Source organism: Lynx canadensis, chromosome D3, assembly GCF_007474595.2.
Source record: "Lynx canadensis isolate LIC74 chromosome D3, mLynCan4.pri.v2, whole genome shotgun sequence".
NCBI classification, from domain to species: domain Eukaryota; kingdom Metazoa; phylum Chordata; class Mammalia; order Carnivora; family Felidae; genus Lynx; species Lynx canadensis.
In genome coordinates this window covers 85,336,255-85,353,784 of record NC_044314.2, presented here as the reverse complement: position 1 = coordinate 85,353,784, position 17,530 = coordinate 85,336,255, and the positions used below count along the sequence as shown (strand labels likewise).

Genomic DNA, 17,530 nt, shown 5'->3' with positions numbered 1-17,530 from the left:
TGGACTTGATATCAACGTACTTTATGTCAACAGGTTTCTGGATTTCAGGAATGAGTATTGATTAGATGACTCTCCAGTTGGGAAAGGAGTGGAAATGCCTCTAGAAAATATTGAATTGTCTTGGGTATGCTGAGTTTTAGGCACCAGGAGGACATTTTTAAGGAAATGTTATGTATGAAAAGTCAGGAACTGTAAGTCTGCAGCTGGGGAGGTAATCAGAGCCACATCTTTGACAAAGATTGGGAAGTAACGCCATTAGGGGGGGATTAGATGTTCAGGGAGAACACAGAGAGTAGTAAGTTCAAGGAGTCAAGTGGGGACCTTAGGAATGAGAATTCCTGGTCAAATAGCTCATTTGTGAATTGCATTTTACTCCAGGCATCAAATTACAATCACAGATATGATAACTGATTAAGTTTTTTACAACTGATTAAAGTTTAAGGAAATAGTCCAGTTTGGCAAAATGATATAATTTCTTTAGAGGTGAAAAGAGGTGAAGCTGAAAAGGTAGGCCTGAATTAATGACTGGGAATGCTTTGAATGCCACCAGAGAGTTTACACTGAATATAGAAGCTATTTCCTTTAATTCACTATAATCATCTTATGTCTCCATTAATAACATTCTGTCAGCATATATCTAGCTTAAGTGTTTCCTTTGACCCCCCAAATCCAATTAAAACCATTATTAGAGTAAGATAATGGTTACATATCTGAAATAGCCAAGCAAAAGGCTGAGAGGAGACTACAGAACACAGAAAATTCACTTAGGTGTACTATTTACGTGGAAATGCCAGTTTTGTAAAGTGGAAGATAATCAACCAGAAAATATTTATGATGATTATAATTTTCCACATAATATTTTGGTAAGTTTCCTGTAGACTGTTTTTCTAAAGTGAAGAGTTAAGAGAAAAGAAGATAGGATAATTCTGGTGTGTTTCCCATCATTTAAGTGTATCTTTCTATAAAAAGAAAATTCTTGAAGTAACAGCCAATTTTCATTTATTAACACATTTTTGTCTTTTCCTTACTTATAATCATATAAAAACAAAATTTTGCGTACTTTAAAAAAATCATTTGGCTTTTTATTAAACTTAAATTTTTACTTAATAGCTTTGTTCTAGGCCAAAAGTTGAAGGAGAAAAGATTTCATAAGCTGAAATTGTGGAAGCTTAACAATCCTATCTTTCCAATTACTTATGGTCACCTAGCTGCAAAAGGCTCACCTTGAAAAAGACTCTGAACTAAGCCAACATTAGTCTGTGTCTCTCTAGTATGGTCCATTATCAGCCATAAGCATGAGGTTGCCATTCTTAAGCCCTTCCTACTACACTCACCTTCAGACTGACATGCAATTAGTTACAAAGCAAACATTTTCCAGAAGAAAGTGACGCCTAGAGAATAAATTCTAAATTTCAATTTTTATGTATCAGTGAAAAAAGATTTGACAATTTTATCTAAAAATAGACTCTGGGAGAATTTCAGATATTATCTAGTACCCAAAGGTAATAGCTTTATTCTTTGCATTTTTGATGATCTTGAGGCATTTTACATTGAGCCTCACACTCTAGTGAAGCAAGACAGTTCGACAGGGATTGTTTTTCCATCAGTGAAACACATCTCCTATCTACTAAGATGGGTACTTGATAGTGAATTGAAACTCCAGAAGAGAAACGGAGTAAGATTCTGGCTGGATCACAAGAGTTGAATAAGGAGGGATCAGGATATCTGTTTTTACACTTTCTGCAGCAAGTATTCATCTAATGAAGCCCTGGCTAGGCAGTATTTATTGCAGTGCTATGGCCAGCTCCTTTTCAGAAGAAAAGGTTCTTTTTCAAATACTATCATCTAGTGTTCTCCGAGCTAATCTTCTTTGTCTAGAGACATCACAACATGAAGCATTATAACTAAAGAAAAATGAGATCAGAGTATAAACTCAATTTCTATCAAATAGAATAGATCATATTTGTATCAACATTGCTGAAGCCTCAACTATTTGGGCATTAAGAACACTCCCCTGTGATTCAGGACTGTGAAATGTTGTATCTGCAAATAATTATCCCAAAGGGAATAAAAAGCAGAATTACTGAAAAAAAAACAAAATTCAACAGTTGAGTTATTCAGAAAAGTACAATTTGCTTTGACTAACAGTCCTTTCAGTTCTCTAGAGGTGAAATTATATAGATTATGATGTTCTTTCTGCTTTAACAAGCAAGTGATATATTCCCTTTGCAAAAAGTTTCCCCAAAGCAACCATTCTTCATTAATCACAACAAAACCTGCTTCTTCTGATTCTCCGGAGAACAAATCTACGTCAAGAATTCAAGATCTCTAAGCAGAACAGCAAACTCAGAGCTGAGGCCATGAAGCTGAAAGAATGGAAGGGAAGAAAGGTTCAACTCTGTGGTAAAATGTGTGAAAGTGGAACCTATAAACAAAACTCAAATTCTGCTAAAGAAAGGGAACTGTCTGAGGCACTTAAATAAGGATCCAAAGCAGAATGGTCCATTTTATGTTTTAGAATTCTAAACAATATAGCTGCTATTTCTTACTAGCTTAGTAAACACAAAATTACTTCGTGATTAATCAAATTAAAATGTACACACACACACACACACACACACACACACACTCACCCCTACTGCCCAGAATACTTCATTATCTAGAGATGGTAATTTCCAGACAATTCTGGGCAGTTGCTTTGCCTTAAAAAAGTAGTGAAAAATGCTAAAAGGATTAGGAAATGATACTGTGAAGGCAAAATAAAATAAAATTAAAATTAAAATGTTCTTCCTCTAACTTTAGCTCTTCTGTTTAAATACCAACACTTAATGTGGAATGTCTGGCTCAGCGTGACTTGGGGAACTTGGTTATCTTATAGACTTGGGTATGAATCACTACCTTCTCATCAAACTGAAGAGTTGAAGGTGAAGTCACAGAAAAGGTCACTTCACTCCTTTCTGAGCTGCAACAGTATCTTCCTCAAATGCTAAATGCTGTTAGCTGTGCTTTCTGAACCGAAGGAAGCAACAGGCAAATCATGGGCTCACACTTATTGTGAACTGTGAAGTGTATGGGCAGGGCCCTTAGTGTGTCATAGAATTAAGGGCTTCTATTAAAGCCAAGACTTCTGTTTCTAAATATTAGAAAATGTTATATAACACCTAATGATTTAATGTTTAAATAAGAAAACAACAGCAATTAAAGCCTAGTTAGTTATCTGATGTGTACCTACTTGTACTGGCCCTTTAGGCTAAAAAAGAATTTTTCCTTTTGCTTGTAATTTATAAGATTAGATCTAGAATTCTGGTCTTAAAGGTTAACATAATATTTATGACAATTAAGCTATATATCCTTGACCTAACCCCAAAGAGGATACTTATTTACCTCCCTGCTTTTCTCACCCATCTATAAAAATAAGAGCTGGCCTTTACTAAAATACCACCCTCTGGGAGAGGTCAAGAGTCACATGTAGCCCTGGCACAAACACTCTTTTTTTAAAAAATGAGAACATAATTCCTCTGAATAAGTCTGCCAAGTGGAGAACTGTCCCTTAATTTCTAAACACTAATTAATTTTTTTTCCTACACACTGTTTCACTAAGTAATGATATTTGAGTGGTAGGACCAATAATTGTTTTTTCTTCTTTCCATTTTCCACGATATTCCCATTTTTCAGTAATGAGTATATATGTTACCTTTATGGGAGGGATTATAAAACCTATATAAATCCAGTTAGAACTATATTTTACACTTACATTCAATATTAAAGTTATTCAACACAGTTTACTGAACATTTTCTATATGCATGACATTGTAGTGAAAGGGAGCTAAAGGGATTTACATATAATAAAAGATTTCCTGCCCAGGGAGCTTAAAATCAAGTGGTAGTGACTGTGGCAGGGAAGAAGGGTTTGGAGAGGTTTATGATAAATGGCTCTAACAAAATAAACATGCACCAATAAAAACTAAAGTAAAGATCAGATTACATCTAGCTGAAGGAATCAAGAAAGTATTCATGGAGAAGAGAAGTGCCTGATCCGTGCCTTGAAAGATGAAAACATGAGTCATGGGGGAGGAGGTTGACAAGAGAGGCAATTTGGGCAGTTCCTTAAGAGTCTGACTAATACGGATAAAGTGCAGTAATAAAGGTGAGGGTAGAACTCTTAAGAGCTGAGAAACCTGACCTCCAGGTAAATGCCTATTTATTACATTCCAGCCAGGAACCTCTGACCAGCAATCAGCCCAAACAATTCACTGCAGGAGTTCAGGCTTATAAAGGAGGTCTCCTGAAGGAAAGGACTGGCCTGAAACCACCAAAGTCCTTGAGGCCCACTGAACTAGTTAGTTCAACTGAGGCCTTTATTTGCTTTAATGAAGGGACTTTGCTCAACTATTAGCCTAGGAATAGCTAATGTCAAGGTAGTATTCAGACTCAGCAAAGATCACCTTAGTAAAACAAGTTTTAAATGATCATTTCTGACTTGAAAAGCAGTGTATATACACTAGGCAAGGGCACAGGCTTTGGAGTCAGATCTGGGTTCAAACTGCAGCTCCAGGACCAGGGTAATGTGTATCCAAGGGTGTCCCTTGGATAGCTCTTTGAGCCTTAGCATCTTCACCTGTAAATGGGTGCTCAGCTCATAGTCGACATGCAGTAAGAGAGACTTATGCCTCTCTAAGACCAAATAACAGCATATAGAACAGTCTATACCAAGCAATCTTTGATCAGTGTTTGTAGTTTACAACCACTGTTCTGTGGTCACAACCAAAAGACAATTCCCACTCACAGGTAATATATAAAAGATGCATGGAGTCCATTCAACTTTTCCCATCACACATCCACCACCATTCAGTATCTCATTAAACATTTAACAGGAATTAAGGAACAAACATATACGTCTCTACAAAATATACAGGGAAAAACAGATCCACCTACACTTTGAAGAAATTAGTTTTCCTTTTTCAGAAGTGATTCTGAAATAACCTTAGTGAACAAATATCTCTTCAGTGCCTGCTGTCTGCTAGGTGCCAGGGTTCAGATTTAGATATTCCTTATTTTAAATGGAAAATCTTACATAACAACTGGTGATATATAAATTGGCCTAAACCATTCCCTTCAGTCACTACAATAATCACAGCACCTCTATCACAACTTTCCTGTCTCCTTTCTCTTTATATTGTGACTCCCCTTCAGGGCGGAGTCTCTTTCACATTGCTAACCGACCATCCTTTTCATCTCTGGGTGCTGGCCTAGTAGCTGGCATAACAGTTCTCAATTCTTGCTGCACAATGACATTACCTGTGGAATCCAAGTCCCACCTCCTGAGTCAGTATGCCCAGGATGGACCTGGACATCCTAGCAAAGTATGGCAAACCAACTGCACAGGTGATTCTAATGAGAATCACTACTGGAGCACTCAGAACTTAGTTAAGGCCAGCTGGACTTAAACATTCTATGAGCCAGATGATTCCACCTCTGAAATGCCTCTCCCAACAAGCAATTCCCTGTTTCCCATTCCCAAATTTGATCCTTCTCTTGCATTTCCTTCTCTTGCAGCCCCACCCACCCACACTTGTAGGCTAGAAACCTTAAGGAAGCTTCCAGATGCAAAACCTCAAAATCAACTTCAATTCCTCTTTTCTCTTTCATCCTCTTTGTCCAATTATCACTAAGGACTATTGGTTCTATGTCTGCAATGAGTCTGAAGCCCAACTACTTTCCACTGCCCTAGTTTAAGCCTTTTCTAACTCAGACTATTTCAGTAGCTTCCTAACTGGTCTTTTGCTTCCTGTTCTCCCATTACACTCTTTGTATCATTTTCGTTTCTTTCTTTTTTGCTTTTTACAAGCTTACTATGTCCATGTTATTCTTCTAGTCAAATACCTTCCAGGTATATACACTTTTTTACTTGTATATGTAAAAACATTCTCTAGAAGGATACATAAGAAACCGGTAACATTAGTTCCTTCTGGGAGAGGAACTTTGCAGCTAGAAGACAAGAACAAGAGAGACATTTTACTCTGCACCTTTTTAAATTTATAGTATCTTTTGAATTTTGTACCATTTGAATGTGGTACCTCTTCAAAAATGACCAAACCAAACTCAAAACAAAAGTGAAAACATTTTCTATAGCTTCCTAACAACAACAAAAATGAAACACCCAATTACTTAACACAGCAACTGTGACCTTCCAGTTTGGTCTCAACCTATTTTCTAACAATTCTCAACCACCCTCCCAAACCCACCCAGCTGGCCCAAATTACTCTTTAGCCACAAAACAGCTGTAGTTCAGAGAATCTCCAGTGTCTCTGCTGATCCCTCAATCTGGAGAGCTTCACCATTTTTCTCATTTGCCTCCATTTACTGAAAACCCATCTCTCGAGGCCTGACGCCAGGCTTCCATAACACCTGATGTGTATTCTTTATCCTGTTCCTGTGGCCTTCCCTGCCCCACTATGAAACTTCCAGGCTGAAGTCTGTTTTGTTCTCAGTCTTCTCCACCAAGGAAGCAACTCGTAAACCATGAATTCAGGTGACTGTACTGAAAAGTTACAATACCAACACTCTGGTATACAAACTTTCATCTGAGAACTCCAAAAAGAGAACTTACCCAATATTTTATCGTAGAGTTGCACAAGGTGTTATGCTAGCTACAGGATGCTCCCGTCACAGACCATTATAAGAAAGTTTGATGGAAAGAATCCTAAAAGGGAGTCAGGAGAGAACACCACTCCCAGCTTTCTTTGCCACTAACCTGCTGTAGGAAACTGGCCAAATCACTTCTCTAAGCTTCACTTTTCTTATCTGTGAAATAAGCGACAGGAAGGACAAATTCTCTCGAGTTCCTTTAAGAACTAAGATTCTGGGATTCTAAATCACACTGCAAGAAAAGGGAACCTGATTTAGAAACTATAAAATAAAGGTTAACATACAGCTATGCTTTCTTTTTCACATACATTACATTTATTGCATGAGCTAGTTTTGAAGCAAAGGCTCCATTTTAACCTTCGCAAATTTTCCTTTCTTCTTTATTACACCATCACATGTATGTTTTCAGAGACGTTGCAATAATGATTCAGAGGGTAAGAATACTGCCCCATGTCCTTTTACTTTAGTTTTAACCACTTAAAAATGTTGGAAATGTTTCTTCTTTAAGTGTTACTACCTGACAAAAGTCTAATTAAGCCTAACAAAATGTCAGGCCAACCATTTTTCAATTTGAAACTCTGATAAAAGAAGGAAAAAAAAAGAATAAAAGAGGGTTATCGATTAGTATTAATTTACTTCACTGAATTCATCTGATCTGTAAAGAAATTTATATGTATACATGGAATGTATTCACAAAACACACTTTGTTATCCAAAGACCACTAACTGTTGAGTGAATTTAGCATACATGAACAAGAAAAGCAATGATAAGATCAAAGTTGATGCTCAAGAACTAAGAGAAGTGAATTTTTAAAAACAATGTATGCATAAGACATCTTTGTTTAGAGTTCCTCATTTCATAGAAACATTAATGACCATATTACCAATTAGTGGTTGACTTAAAGACCATGAACCGTTTTCTAGCTCTTATGCAAATAGCTCACCTCTATTTTCTTATCCTAAACTGCTATCCAAACACTGATGTGAAAACAGAAGCACTTTTTGTTTGCTTCATTCAGCACAGCTAATCTTTTTCATAGACATCAAATGACAGCATGGACAAATTCTGATAAATCAAAAAACTTGCTGGGTAGCATCCTTGAAAGATCAAAATGTACAGTCATAGTGGCACACAGACTCGCAAAAAGAAATTCCCTTTCTTTTCAAAATAGTCTGTTAATGAGTAAAAGAAAAATCGGTACAAAAATGTGTTAGAATTGGCCTGAGTCAAAATAGTACTGGGTCTTTCAACAGAAAGCATTCTTTGTAGTAAGTCACTTTTGTAGTCTCTGGCAAAGTTTTTGCAGTCATTTTGTAGCCTGTGGGATTCATACCAACAATTCAATCAATTCTAGAACTATTCACCAAACTTATTCACCACAAAACAACTGTTTAAGAACCTGGTAAATTTATAAATTGTTAATTAAATGTGACAGACTCAAGATCAATAATAAGCTTACTAATGAGAGCAATTTCATAACAATTGGAAAAGGATAAATTACTATAACCTTTTTGAAGGGACCTATGCTAAAATTCATATCAGAGACCTTGCAAGTGTTTGTAGCCTTTGACACAAGAACTCTTCAAGGAATTTATTCTAAGGAAATATTCAGATGCAGATATTCATTCATTCTAATGTTACTCAAAACAGAAAATTGGCAATTGGGGCATCTGCCTGGCTCAGTCAGTAGAGCATGCGATTCTTGATTTTGGGGTGTGAGTTTGAGCCTCACATTGGGTGTAGAGATTACTTACATAAATAAAACTTAATAAATAAAATCTTTTAAAAAATGAAAGAAAACTGGCAATAATCTAACGAAAAATAGATGACTGGCTAAATGAATTATGGACTATGCACGCAGTAAAATGTGATGCAATTATGTAAGGAAATATGCTCAATTTACATTACAAAAAATAACATTACTATTAACTCAATTTTATTTAATAATATATATATTGTTGTACATACACAAAGGCTAGAGGAAGCCACACTGACTACAGCTGAATTATGATGTACAGGTGTTTTATACTGTGCTTTTCTGAACATGGGTTACTTTTTAAAGCACAAAACAAAAGCATTTATTTAAAAGCACCAGATAACCAAGCAGGAAACTTAGGCCCAAGTCCCAGCTATGATACCAGCTGTTAACGACCTTATTGAGGAGTCAACTTCACAGATGAGGAAACAGATGCAGATTAAATGGAGATAAGAACAGCTATTTTAGTTAAAAGATTAAATAATGTTAAACACAAAAATGCACTGTAAAATCTAAAGCACTACATATAAAGCACTGATGAATCATATATTGTGTCAAGATACTGAATAAATGCTTAGGAAAAACTGAGTGAAGTGTTTCCACTCTTCAAGGAAAAGCTTTGTACCCCACCCCACAATCCATCCAAAATCCTGTTTGGGATCTTATTCAAAAGAACTGAACATCTTTTCTTCTTCAAAATTTTAAACTAAATTGAAAGAGCTGTGCCACTTGCCAACTCAAGTTTAAATGATTAAGTATGTTATCAGCCTAATGCCCTCTGCAATGAGTCAGCTTTTGCAAAAAGTCTTGATTTATGATGCAATTCTGTAAATTGTGTGTATTGTTTAATAATAGGAAACAAATGACTTAGCTCTCAAGGAAATAGAAAAATACCGGATTTTTAAAATATTTGACAATTCCCAAACAAAATAGATCACTAAATTTTATTACTAATGACAAAAATTAGGATCCAGGGCATCACTTCTTAAAATGAGATCAAAAGTTAACACTAATTTTGAAAGGCAAACTCACAACGCACACTGTTTTTCAGCTTAACTAGAACTTCTGGCTTGAAAAGTCTAATTGCTTTTTTTTCAAATTAAAAAAATGTTTATTTACTTATTTTTGAGAGAGCACGAGCAGGGGAGGGGCAGAGAGAGAGAGAGACAGACAGACAGACAGACAGACAGACACACTGAGAATCCTAAGCAGACTCTGCACTGTCAGGGCAGAGCCCAAGGTGGGGCTAGAACCCACAGAGTGTGAGATCCTGACCTGAGCCGAAGTCAGATGCTTAACCAACTGAGCCACCCAGGTGCCCCTAAAAAGTCAAATTTCTTTAGAAAGAAAATACTGTTAACTTACTTTCCTAAAGCATTTTCCTGAAAATTCTGAACCTAAAGCCCCAAGTAAGGCCTCTCTAAAAGGCACAGGACTTACATAAAATGCATTTGATATTCAGCTTGAACTTGACATAAGCATTTACTCAAAGGACATGGTTGTAGGTCAAATACTGTGGCCCGGATATAATGCTTCGTGAGTCACACATGAGAGTACAAACTCCATTTGGATACTGTTGCTACTATTCAGGTTATGTATTGCCCAGTTTCATAAAGCAGTGCTAAAGTTCAGGGAACAGCCTCCTTAGATCCAGCCCCTTCTCCTCCACCCTCCGAAAAAAACCCCACCACAACCAGCTAACTAACATATGCATCTTACCTTCTGCTACAATTTAAAACCTTTTTAAAAAAAATGTATTTTCTAAAAAGTATAAACAGTCATGCTTTCAAAATTCAGTTACTTGCTCTATAAAAAAGATTCATCTAGAATCCTTTAAAAAGATTAACACATTGAGAGAGAAGCTGAGAGTTAGGAAAATTTAAAACTAAGCTTGAGAAATCTCTAGATTAAAGACTGAACAAAGGAAAAGTAGTTCTGACAGTATAACAAATGAGGACATGACTTTAAAAATAATGTGCCTTAGAAGAATCTTAAGAAAAGTACAATATATCTGTATAACAAAATGAGAAAATATCAGGGAGAAAGGGTTTAAAAAACAAACAGCAAAATTCCTCTACCCAGCAACCCTGTAATCTTATTTATTACACAATGAAAGAACACTCAGAAAAATCAGACAGCAACTAGTCAAATGCATGGCTTTTTTTTTCTTTCTTTCCTTTTTTGGCCAGTGACTTCTTAAGCCCTGTTGCTTCTATGGGTCCTAAAGGCTCTTTTACTAAACCCACAACTCTCATATTTCCTTAATATTCCACAATTTTCTCTTGAAAGTACATAGATTATGAAATCAGGCATATTTAAAGTACTGATTAATCTTAGAACTTACATTTGATTTTTACCTTTTAAAAAAATTTCCCTTGGATAATTATAAGTATGTAAAAATAATTATATAAAAAACAACTATATTCCTCATAAAGTTATAGTTATAATAAGACCCAATAATTCCATTTCTAGATATATACCCAAGAGAATGAAAAATATACGTTCATACAAAAGCCTGTACATGAATGTGTCACAACAGCACTATTCACAACAGCTAAAAAGTAGAAACAACCCAATGTCCATTAATAGATGAATGGATAAACAAATGCGGTCCTTCCATATAACAGAATATTATTCGGCCATTAAAAGGAATGAAGCACTGATACAAACTATAATGTGAGCAGATTTTGAAAATATACTAAGTGAAAAAAGCTAGATACAAAAGGCCACATTTTGTATGATTCCATTTATATGAGATGTCCAGAATAGGCAAATCTATTGTCAGAATCTACTTTCTGTTGCCAGGGGTTGAGGGAGGGGAGACGGGGAGTGACTGCTAATGCACAGGGGTTTTTTTTTGTGTGGGGATGAACATGTTCTGGAACTAGTCAGTGGTGGCAGCTGAACAATCTTGTGAATGTACTAAATACTAAATTTAGTACTAAATGTACTAATTTTTTTTAAGTTTTATTTATTTATTTTTGAGAGACAGAGACAGCATGTGCAGGGTAGGGGCAGAGAGAGAGAGAGGGAAAGAGAGAATCCCAAGCAGGCTCTGAGCTGCCAGCACAGAGCCTGATGTGGGGCTCGACCCCAAAAAACCATGAGATCATGACCTGAGCCAAAACCAAGAGTGGGATACTCAACTGACTGAGCCACCCAGGTGCCCCCCAAATTTTTTAATTATAAAAGGTAAATGTTATGGCAGATGAATTCTATACCTCAATTTTTTAAACTTCAACCAAGGTCATGTCTGCTGTCAATATGTAGATCAGGCTAAAATTTGGCTTTCAGAAAATTATGACTATATAGTAATAACACTAGTTTCCTGATACAGCGTAAATTTTAGCTGAGGCAAGTTTCAAAGAGGACTTCTTCAAAGGCTTAAATTAGCATACATACACACTCTCCCAGGGTGACTACTTTGCTACTAAAAGGATAGCTCACTTTTGGGTACAGAAGTTCAATCAAATACATTAAAATTATCATGACTGTTGGAAAACATAAAATTCTACCTAATGTATTCACTTCCTAAATACACTTTTAATGTTTATATTGTTCACATAATCCTTACACCTTAAAGACAACTACTTTTAAGACTGCCATGGGGCGCCTGGGTGGCGCAGTCGGTTAAGCGTCCGACTTCAGCCAGGTCATGATCTCGCGGTCTGTGAGTTCGAGCCCTGCGTCGGGCTCTGGGCTGATGGCTCAGAGCCTGGAGCCTGTTTCCGATTCTGTGTCTCCCTCTCTCTCTGCCCCTCCCCCATTCATGCTCTGTCTCTCTCTGTCCCAAAAATAAATAAACGTTGAAAAAAAAAAATTAAAAAAAAAAAAAAAAAAAAACTGCCATTACTTACAAAAACACTTCAGAAATCCTGGCCACGATCAAAATCATACCTAAAGGCTAGAATATGACATTGTTTTCATTTCTCTTTAAGGTTTCAAGTTAAGTCTAGCTTAAATAAATATCCTGCAGTTTTTTAAGAATTACATTACAAATACTCAATTTTCAGAGGTCAGATTTTAGATGGCAGAGACCATGCTGCCATTTGTAAAGAAGTGGTTTCAGTTAACTGTGCTTTAGTATGCAGAGGAGTTTTTGTTGCATTTTAATTATGAGTCATAGTGTGAATGCAGAAGTTGTAAATACACACACACACACCCTTAAGCAGAAAAGCATTAAAAGGACAAACAGTACCTAAAGACAGACTGGTTTTGAATTCACCTATCTTTTCAAGAAAATCTAACTAGTGATGCAACGGAAAGAGGACAGGAATGGGGAGTCTGGGTGCTAGTCCTAGTGCTGCTATTAACTAGTGGAGTAACCTAAGCAAAATCATTTGACCCTCTGTAGGCGTCCATCTTCTCACTGGTCTCCAAGGTTTCTAAGTCTTACAACTCTCAACAGTCTTGGATTCTATTGTTAAGTAGCTTAGGGCTGTGGGAGGCCTAGCAGTTACACACTAGGCAGCTCTCATATTTTTGTGTACTTAGGCATCCATGCCACATAGAGTAATGAAAGAACTCAGGATTAGCCACAAGGAAGAAGAGAAAAGAAAAGTGCACATATAGCCCCTGCTGGTACTGGTTTCCTCCCGTTGGACCTAATAAAGAGAAAGCACCTTTGCCAATTTTCCAAGGGATAGGAGTGGTTCCTATGTCTCACCACACCCACCATAGTCGGTTTTTCCTAAAAGAAATCCAGTGGGGACTCTACAGAATGTTGTAATGCACCAGGTACTTTTAGTCACTGCATGACTAATACAACAGATCAATTCTAAATTAAAGAAAAACAACAGTTTTCTCTTTCTAATACAAAAAGAAACAAACAGCTTTTACTCCAAACAGTCAAGGAGTTCTAAATGACCACAATGAGTTGCACATATACTTAGCAACAAATGGTGTCAACCCAAAGAAAATGAATTATCTGTAGAACTAGAAGGTTTGAAGCACTGAGGTTCAACATAACATCATTCAACGGTCTTTTAACACATTTCAGTTTAGAACTCCAACTTCTAGAGAAAAAGCACTACTAAAGATGTGCTGAGATGCTTTGCCTCTCTCACAGCCAGAGATAACCAGAGCTGCCTGTGAGGGGATGGTGTCAATAAAATAGAAGTAACCATCACACAAAGTGGAAGCCAAAGAAAGGAGGCCAACTCAGTTGCTTCCGGTGGCTCCCAAGATGGCTCTCTGGAAGAGCTCCTCCAAAACAGGACAGTCCAAGAGAACCTGTCTTCCCTGATTTGTACGCCAAACACACACACACTCAGTCTCTCTCTCTCTTAAAATGGCTCTTTGTCAAATATGGCCAAAGACCACCCCTAGGTGACATAAGCAGCACGTGTTTGGTTATGCCTGGCAGCCTCCCTTTTGGAAGGGGTACAGAGCTGCAGTTCCTCATCTGGTCCCCGTGCATGCACCTCTAGGTCGTACACAGATGGACTTCATGGGGTTAGTGAAGTCCTTGAATGCCTGTACAAAATTTTGCCTCCATGCACATTTTTCTGGAGAGAGAGCCCTTGGGCACTCAAAAATCCTGAGACTGTGAAACAAGGATAGTTAAGAACCACTGCTTTAGCACCAAACATAAAACAGAAGAAATATACTGAAGGTACCCATGTGAATAAGATAGGAAGTGATGCCCGTTACTTCAGATGCAAAATAGCAAAGGGTGCCGTCTTTTCAAAACAAAAAGAAAATATGATCTGATGGTCAGAAGTCCCTAAGGGTCACGTAGTCCACTCTCTAGTGGTAGTCCATCCTCTAGTTTAGATGAGGAAAATGAGTCGAGAGGCTCTTGACCAAAATCACAGATCACAGAGCCAGCCTGGCAAGGCTCAGCACCAAATTAGGCAGGGTTTCTGCCAAGATGATAGGTTTATCTTTCAAAATGGGTTTGACCAAAATTCCCCCATCCTTAGAAATACCCCCACTTCATTAAGAAAGTAGCCTTCAAAAAAAAAATTTTTTTTAATGTTTATTTATTTTTGACAGAGAGAGAAACACACACACACACACACACACACACACACACACACACACACACAGAGACAGGGCATGAGTGGGGGAGGGGCAGAGAGAGAGGGAGACACAGAATCCGAAACAGGCTCCAGGCTCTGAGCTGTCAGCACAGTGCCCGACGCAGGGCTTTAACTCACAGACCCACGAGATCATGACCTGAGCCAAAGTCAGACACTCAACTGACTGAGACACCCAGGCGCCCCTTTCAAAAATTTTAAATCAAGCTTAAGTACAGGGATTTGGCTCATTAAAATGTCCCCAAATCATCAATCAAATTGCAAATATTTCACAAAAGCCACTACATAGATTTACAAGGGGGAACCTTAGTGGCTCATTGTCACCTATCCTGTTACACTATGAGTGCAATTTGAAAAAGCAGCACAGGTCACAAGCTCATTAAATGAAGCTTCTAAATGTAATGGAAAAAGACAGCTCCTGACAGCCCTTTAAAAAAAATACACGGAATCAGGGTCAAGCCGACTTCAAAGTGGAGTTGTAGGATATCTACAAGCTCCTTCACCTAAGGAACCCTCTCCCACCCTCTTACAGTTAACATCAAGAGTGTTGCCTAAACACTAAATGATTTTTTCTACCCAGGTAATGGGGTCATTCATAAATTAAAATGAGAACAACCTTTCTATACCATGTTCACAAACACTACATGTAGTAGAAACAAAGATAATAAGCAGTTATTCTGAGATCAAATTAAAAAATAATTATTGTCATAAAAAGTTACAGGACCATTTGTTCCAACGCCAAACTTTGCCCCAGCATATGAAATTTAAAGTAATCAAAAACTCAATCTCACCTGGGAAGTGAAACCAAAGTGACATTTGAACCCAATTCAATGACAGCATGTCCTTCAATTTCAAAGGAAGTGCTTTACTCATTAAAGGAGATTCAATGGCATACGATTCTATAGCATACACATTGTCTCCAAAGACGTACGTTATGACAAACTTTCTGATTGCTTCTGAATTATATCTAGCCCTTTCTGTAAGTTCTCACGCTAGTCTCCCGTCCCCAAAGGTGTAACTGGAACAGGCCCTTCGGAAGCACCTGTGGCCTGAAAAGGCTTGAACCAATTTCTCAAGGCTTTCTTGGCTGCAGTTTGAAGAAGGTTCGACCATTCTATTTTGGGTCAAGGAGATTCTCTTCCACCCCAAGTGACCTCAAGCGGGCAAGATCAGTTTGGGAGAAGGTACTGCGAGTGTTTTTTCACCAGGCCAGCGCCACCGCCACCGCCACCGCCACCGCCTGCGAGACTCCGAAAAGGATGGAGATCTGGTCACCATCGAGGCGGTCAAAGAATGCGGCCGGGCTGTCTGGGGCTCGCGACAGTCTGCTCTGGATCCCGCAGCCCGTGGACAGGCTGCGGCGTCAGGAGTACGCAAAGAATCAGAGATCTCCGGGGCACGCAGAGGGAGGAGGCAGGGAGGGAACAAGAGCGAGGTTAGGAGTCTGCAGGTGTCTCCGGGGGAAGGGACGAGGTCGTCGGGACTAGCAGAGCCAAGTGACTAACAGTGCGGTTCTGGACTCGGACAAACTGGTCACATCTCAGGCTGGGTGACCTTGAGCACAGAGCTCGACCGCTCTGCGGCTCAGTTTCCTCATCTCTAAAATGGGGGTTGTTCCAACGGAAAACGCACCTTGGAGCGCTTGGCATCGCGCCTGGCACATAGTAAGCGCTCCCTCCCTGCAGCTACTACTGGCTCTCGGGCTCCTCTCACCGCCCGGAGAACTGGGGAAAGCCCGGAGCAGGGAAGTCCCCAGGAGGCGGATCCGGGGCTGAGACGGGGGGACCCGAGCCGGGGACTCACCGAGCACGTCTGCTGAGCGGTGCCGGGCCACGAAGCACGCGTCGTCCCCGTAGCACGCGCCCTTCTTGAGAAGGCCCTTACGGAAGTCTTTGCCGAAGCCGCAGCCGGCCGTCACCAGCCCGTAGTCACCGCCGCCGCCGCCACCGGCCCTGGGGTCGGTCTGCGAGAGGCCGCCGAGGACGGCGCGGGCCACCAGCCGCCCGTACGAGAGGACCGAGAACATCGCCGCCGCCGCCCCCCCGAGGAGGCGGGGGGCCCGGGGAGCAGGAGGACGCGGAGGCCCGGAGCCGGCTCTCTCTTCAGCCGCAGCAGCGCCGCTGCCGGAGCGCTCCTCAGGGCGGCGCACAGCCGCCGGCGCCGCCCCTGCCCGACGCGCGGGGCCTCGCACACGCTGCGCCGCGCGCACCGGAGCCAGAGCGAGGTCAGAGCCGGCGGCTCCTCCGCCTCAGCCCGACTGGGGTCCCGGCTGCAGCCACCGCTGCCGCCGCCATCTTCCGCTCCACTAGCGTGTTCCGGGCCGCGCCGGCAGCGCCGCCCCCCCCGTGGCCACGCCTATAGCCCCGCCCACGGCTCGCGGCTCGGGCCCAAGCCACGCCCTCTCGGGCCCCGTGCCTCAGGCTGCCTTTGAGGTCGAGCGTGCGCAGAGGGAGTGGACACAATGTCTCCTGGGAGTTGTAGTCTCTGTTTACTTCACTGCCTACCATCCAGGACGTTTGAGGATTCCCCAGACGCGGGACCTAAATTCATTTACTGAGAATTACAGATGGGCTGTTTGAAAGTTTCCTCCCTGTTTTAACCACGTATTTTAAAGGCTATTGTTTTAAATAACGCCACCATCCCTTAAAAGAAAAATCCAAAAGAAACTAGAGTCAGGTCACATAATACTACTCTAGTGACATCTCCAGAATTTATATCCTGGAAGGGTTAAGAGGCAGAAATCTGGAAATAAGAGCCGTTTTGCATATTATTTAGGAAAATTCGGGGAGATGTTACTGTCCTTATTAGACTAGGGGTTGAATGAGAAGATAGTGATGTAGATACAAAAATGGTCACTGTTGGGGCGCCTGGGTGGCGCAGTCGGTTAAGCGTCCGACTTCAGCCAGGTCACGATCTCGCGGTCCGTGAGTTCGAGCCCCGCGTCGGGCTCTGGGCTGATGGCTCAGAGCCTGGAGCCTGTTTCCGATTCTGTGTCTCCCTCTCTCTCTGCCCCTCCCCCGTTCATGCTCTGTCTCTCTCTGTCCCAAAATAAATAAACATTGAAAAAAAAAATTAAAAAAAAATG

At 40.0% G+C, this 17,530-nt stretch overlaps 1 protein-coding gene across 2 annotated transcripts in view; it reads right to left on the bottom strand.

Moving 5' to 3' along the window:
• PPTC7 (protein phosphatase targeting COQ7) overlaps window positions 1-16,738 on the bottom strand; it is a 35,422-nt gene extending 18,684 nt beyond the window's left edge. For both annotated transcript variants that reach the window (XR_003973170.1, XM_030336136.1), the window contains exon 1: window positions 16,249-16,738. Coding sequence is in view for 1 of the 2 variants with exons in the window: in XM_030336136.1 (XP_030191996.1) it covers window positions 16,249-16,471 (223 nt within the window). In the remaining variant the exon portion in view is untranslated. The remainder of the gene's footprint in view (window positions 1-16,248) is intronic.
• Between the last annotated feature and the right edge of the window lie 792 nt (window positions 16,739-17,530).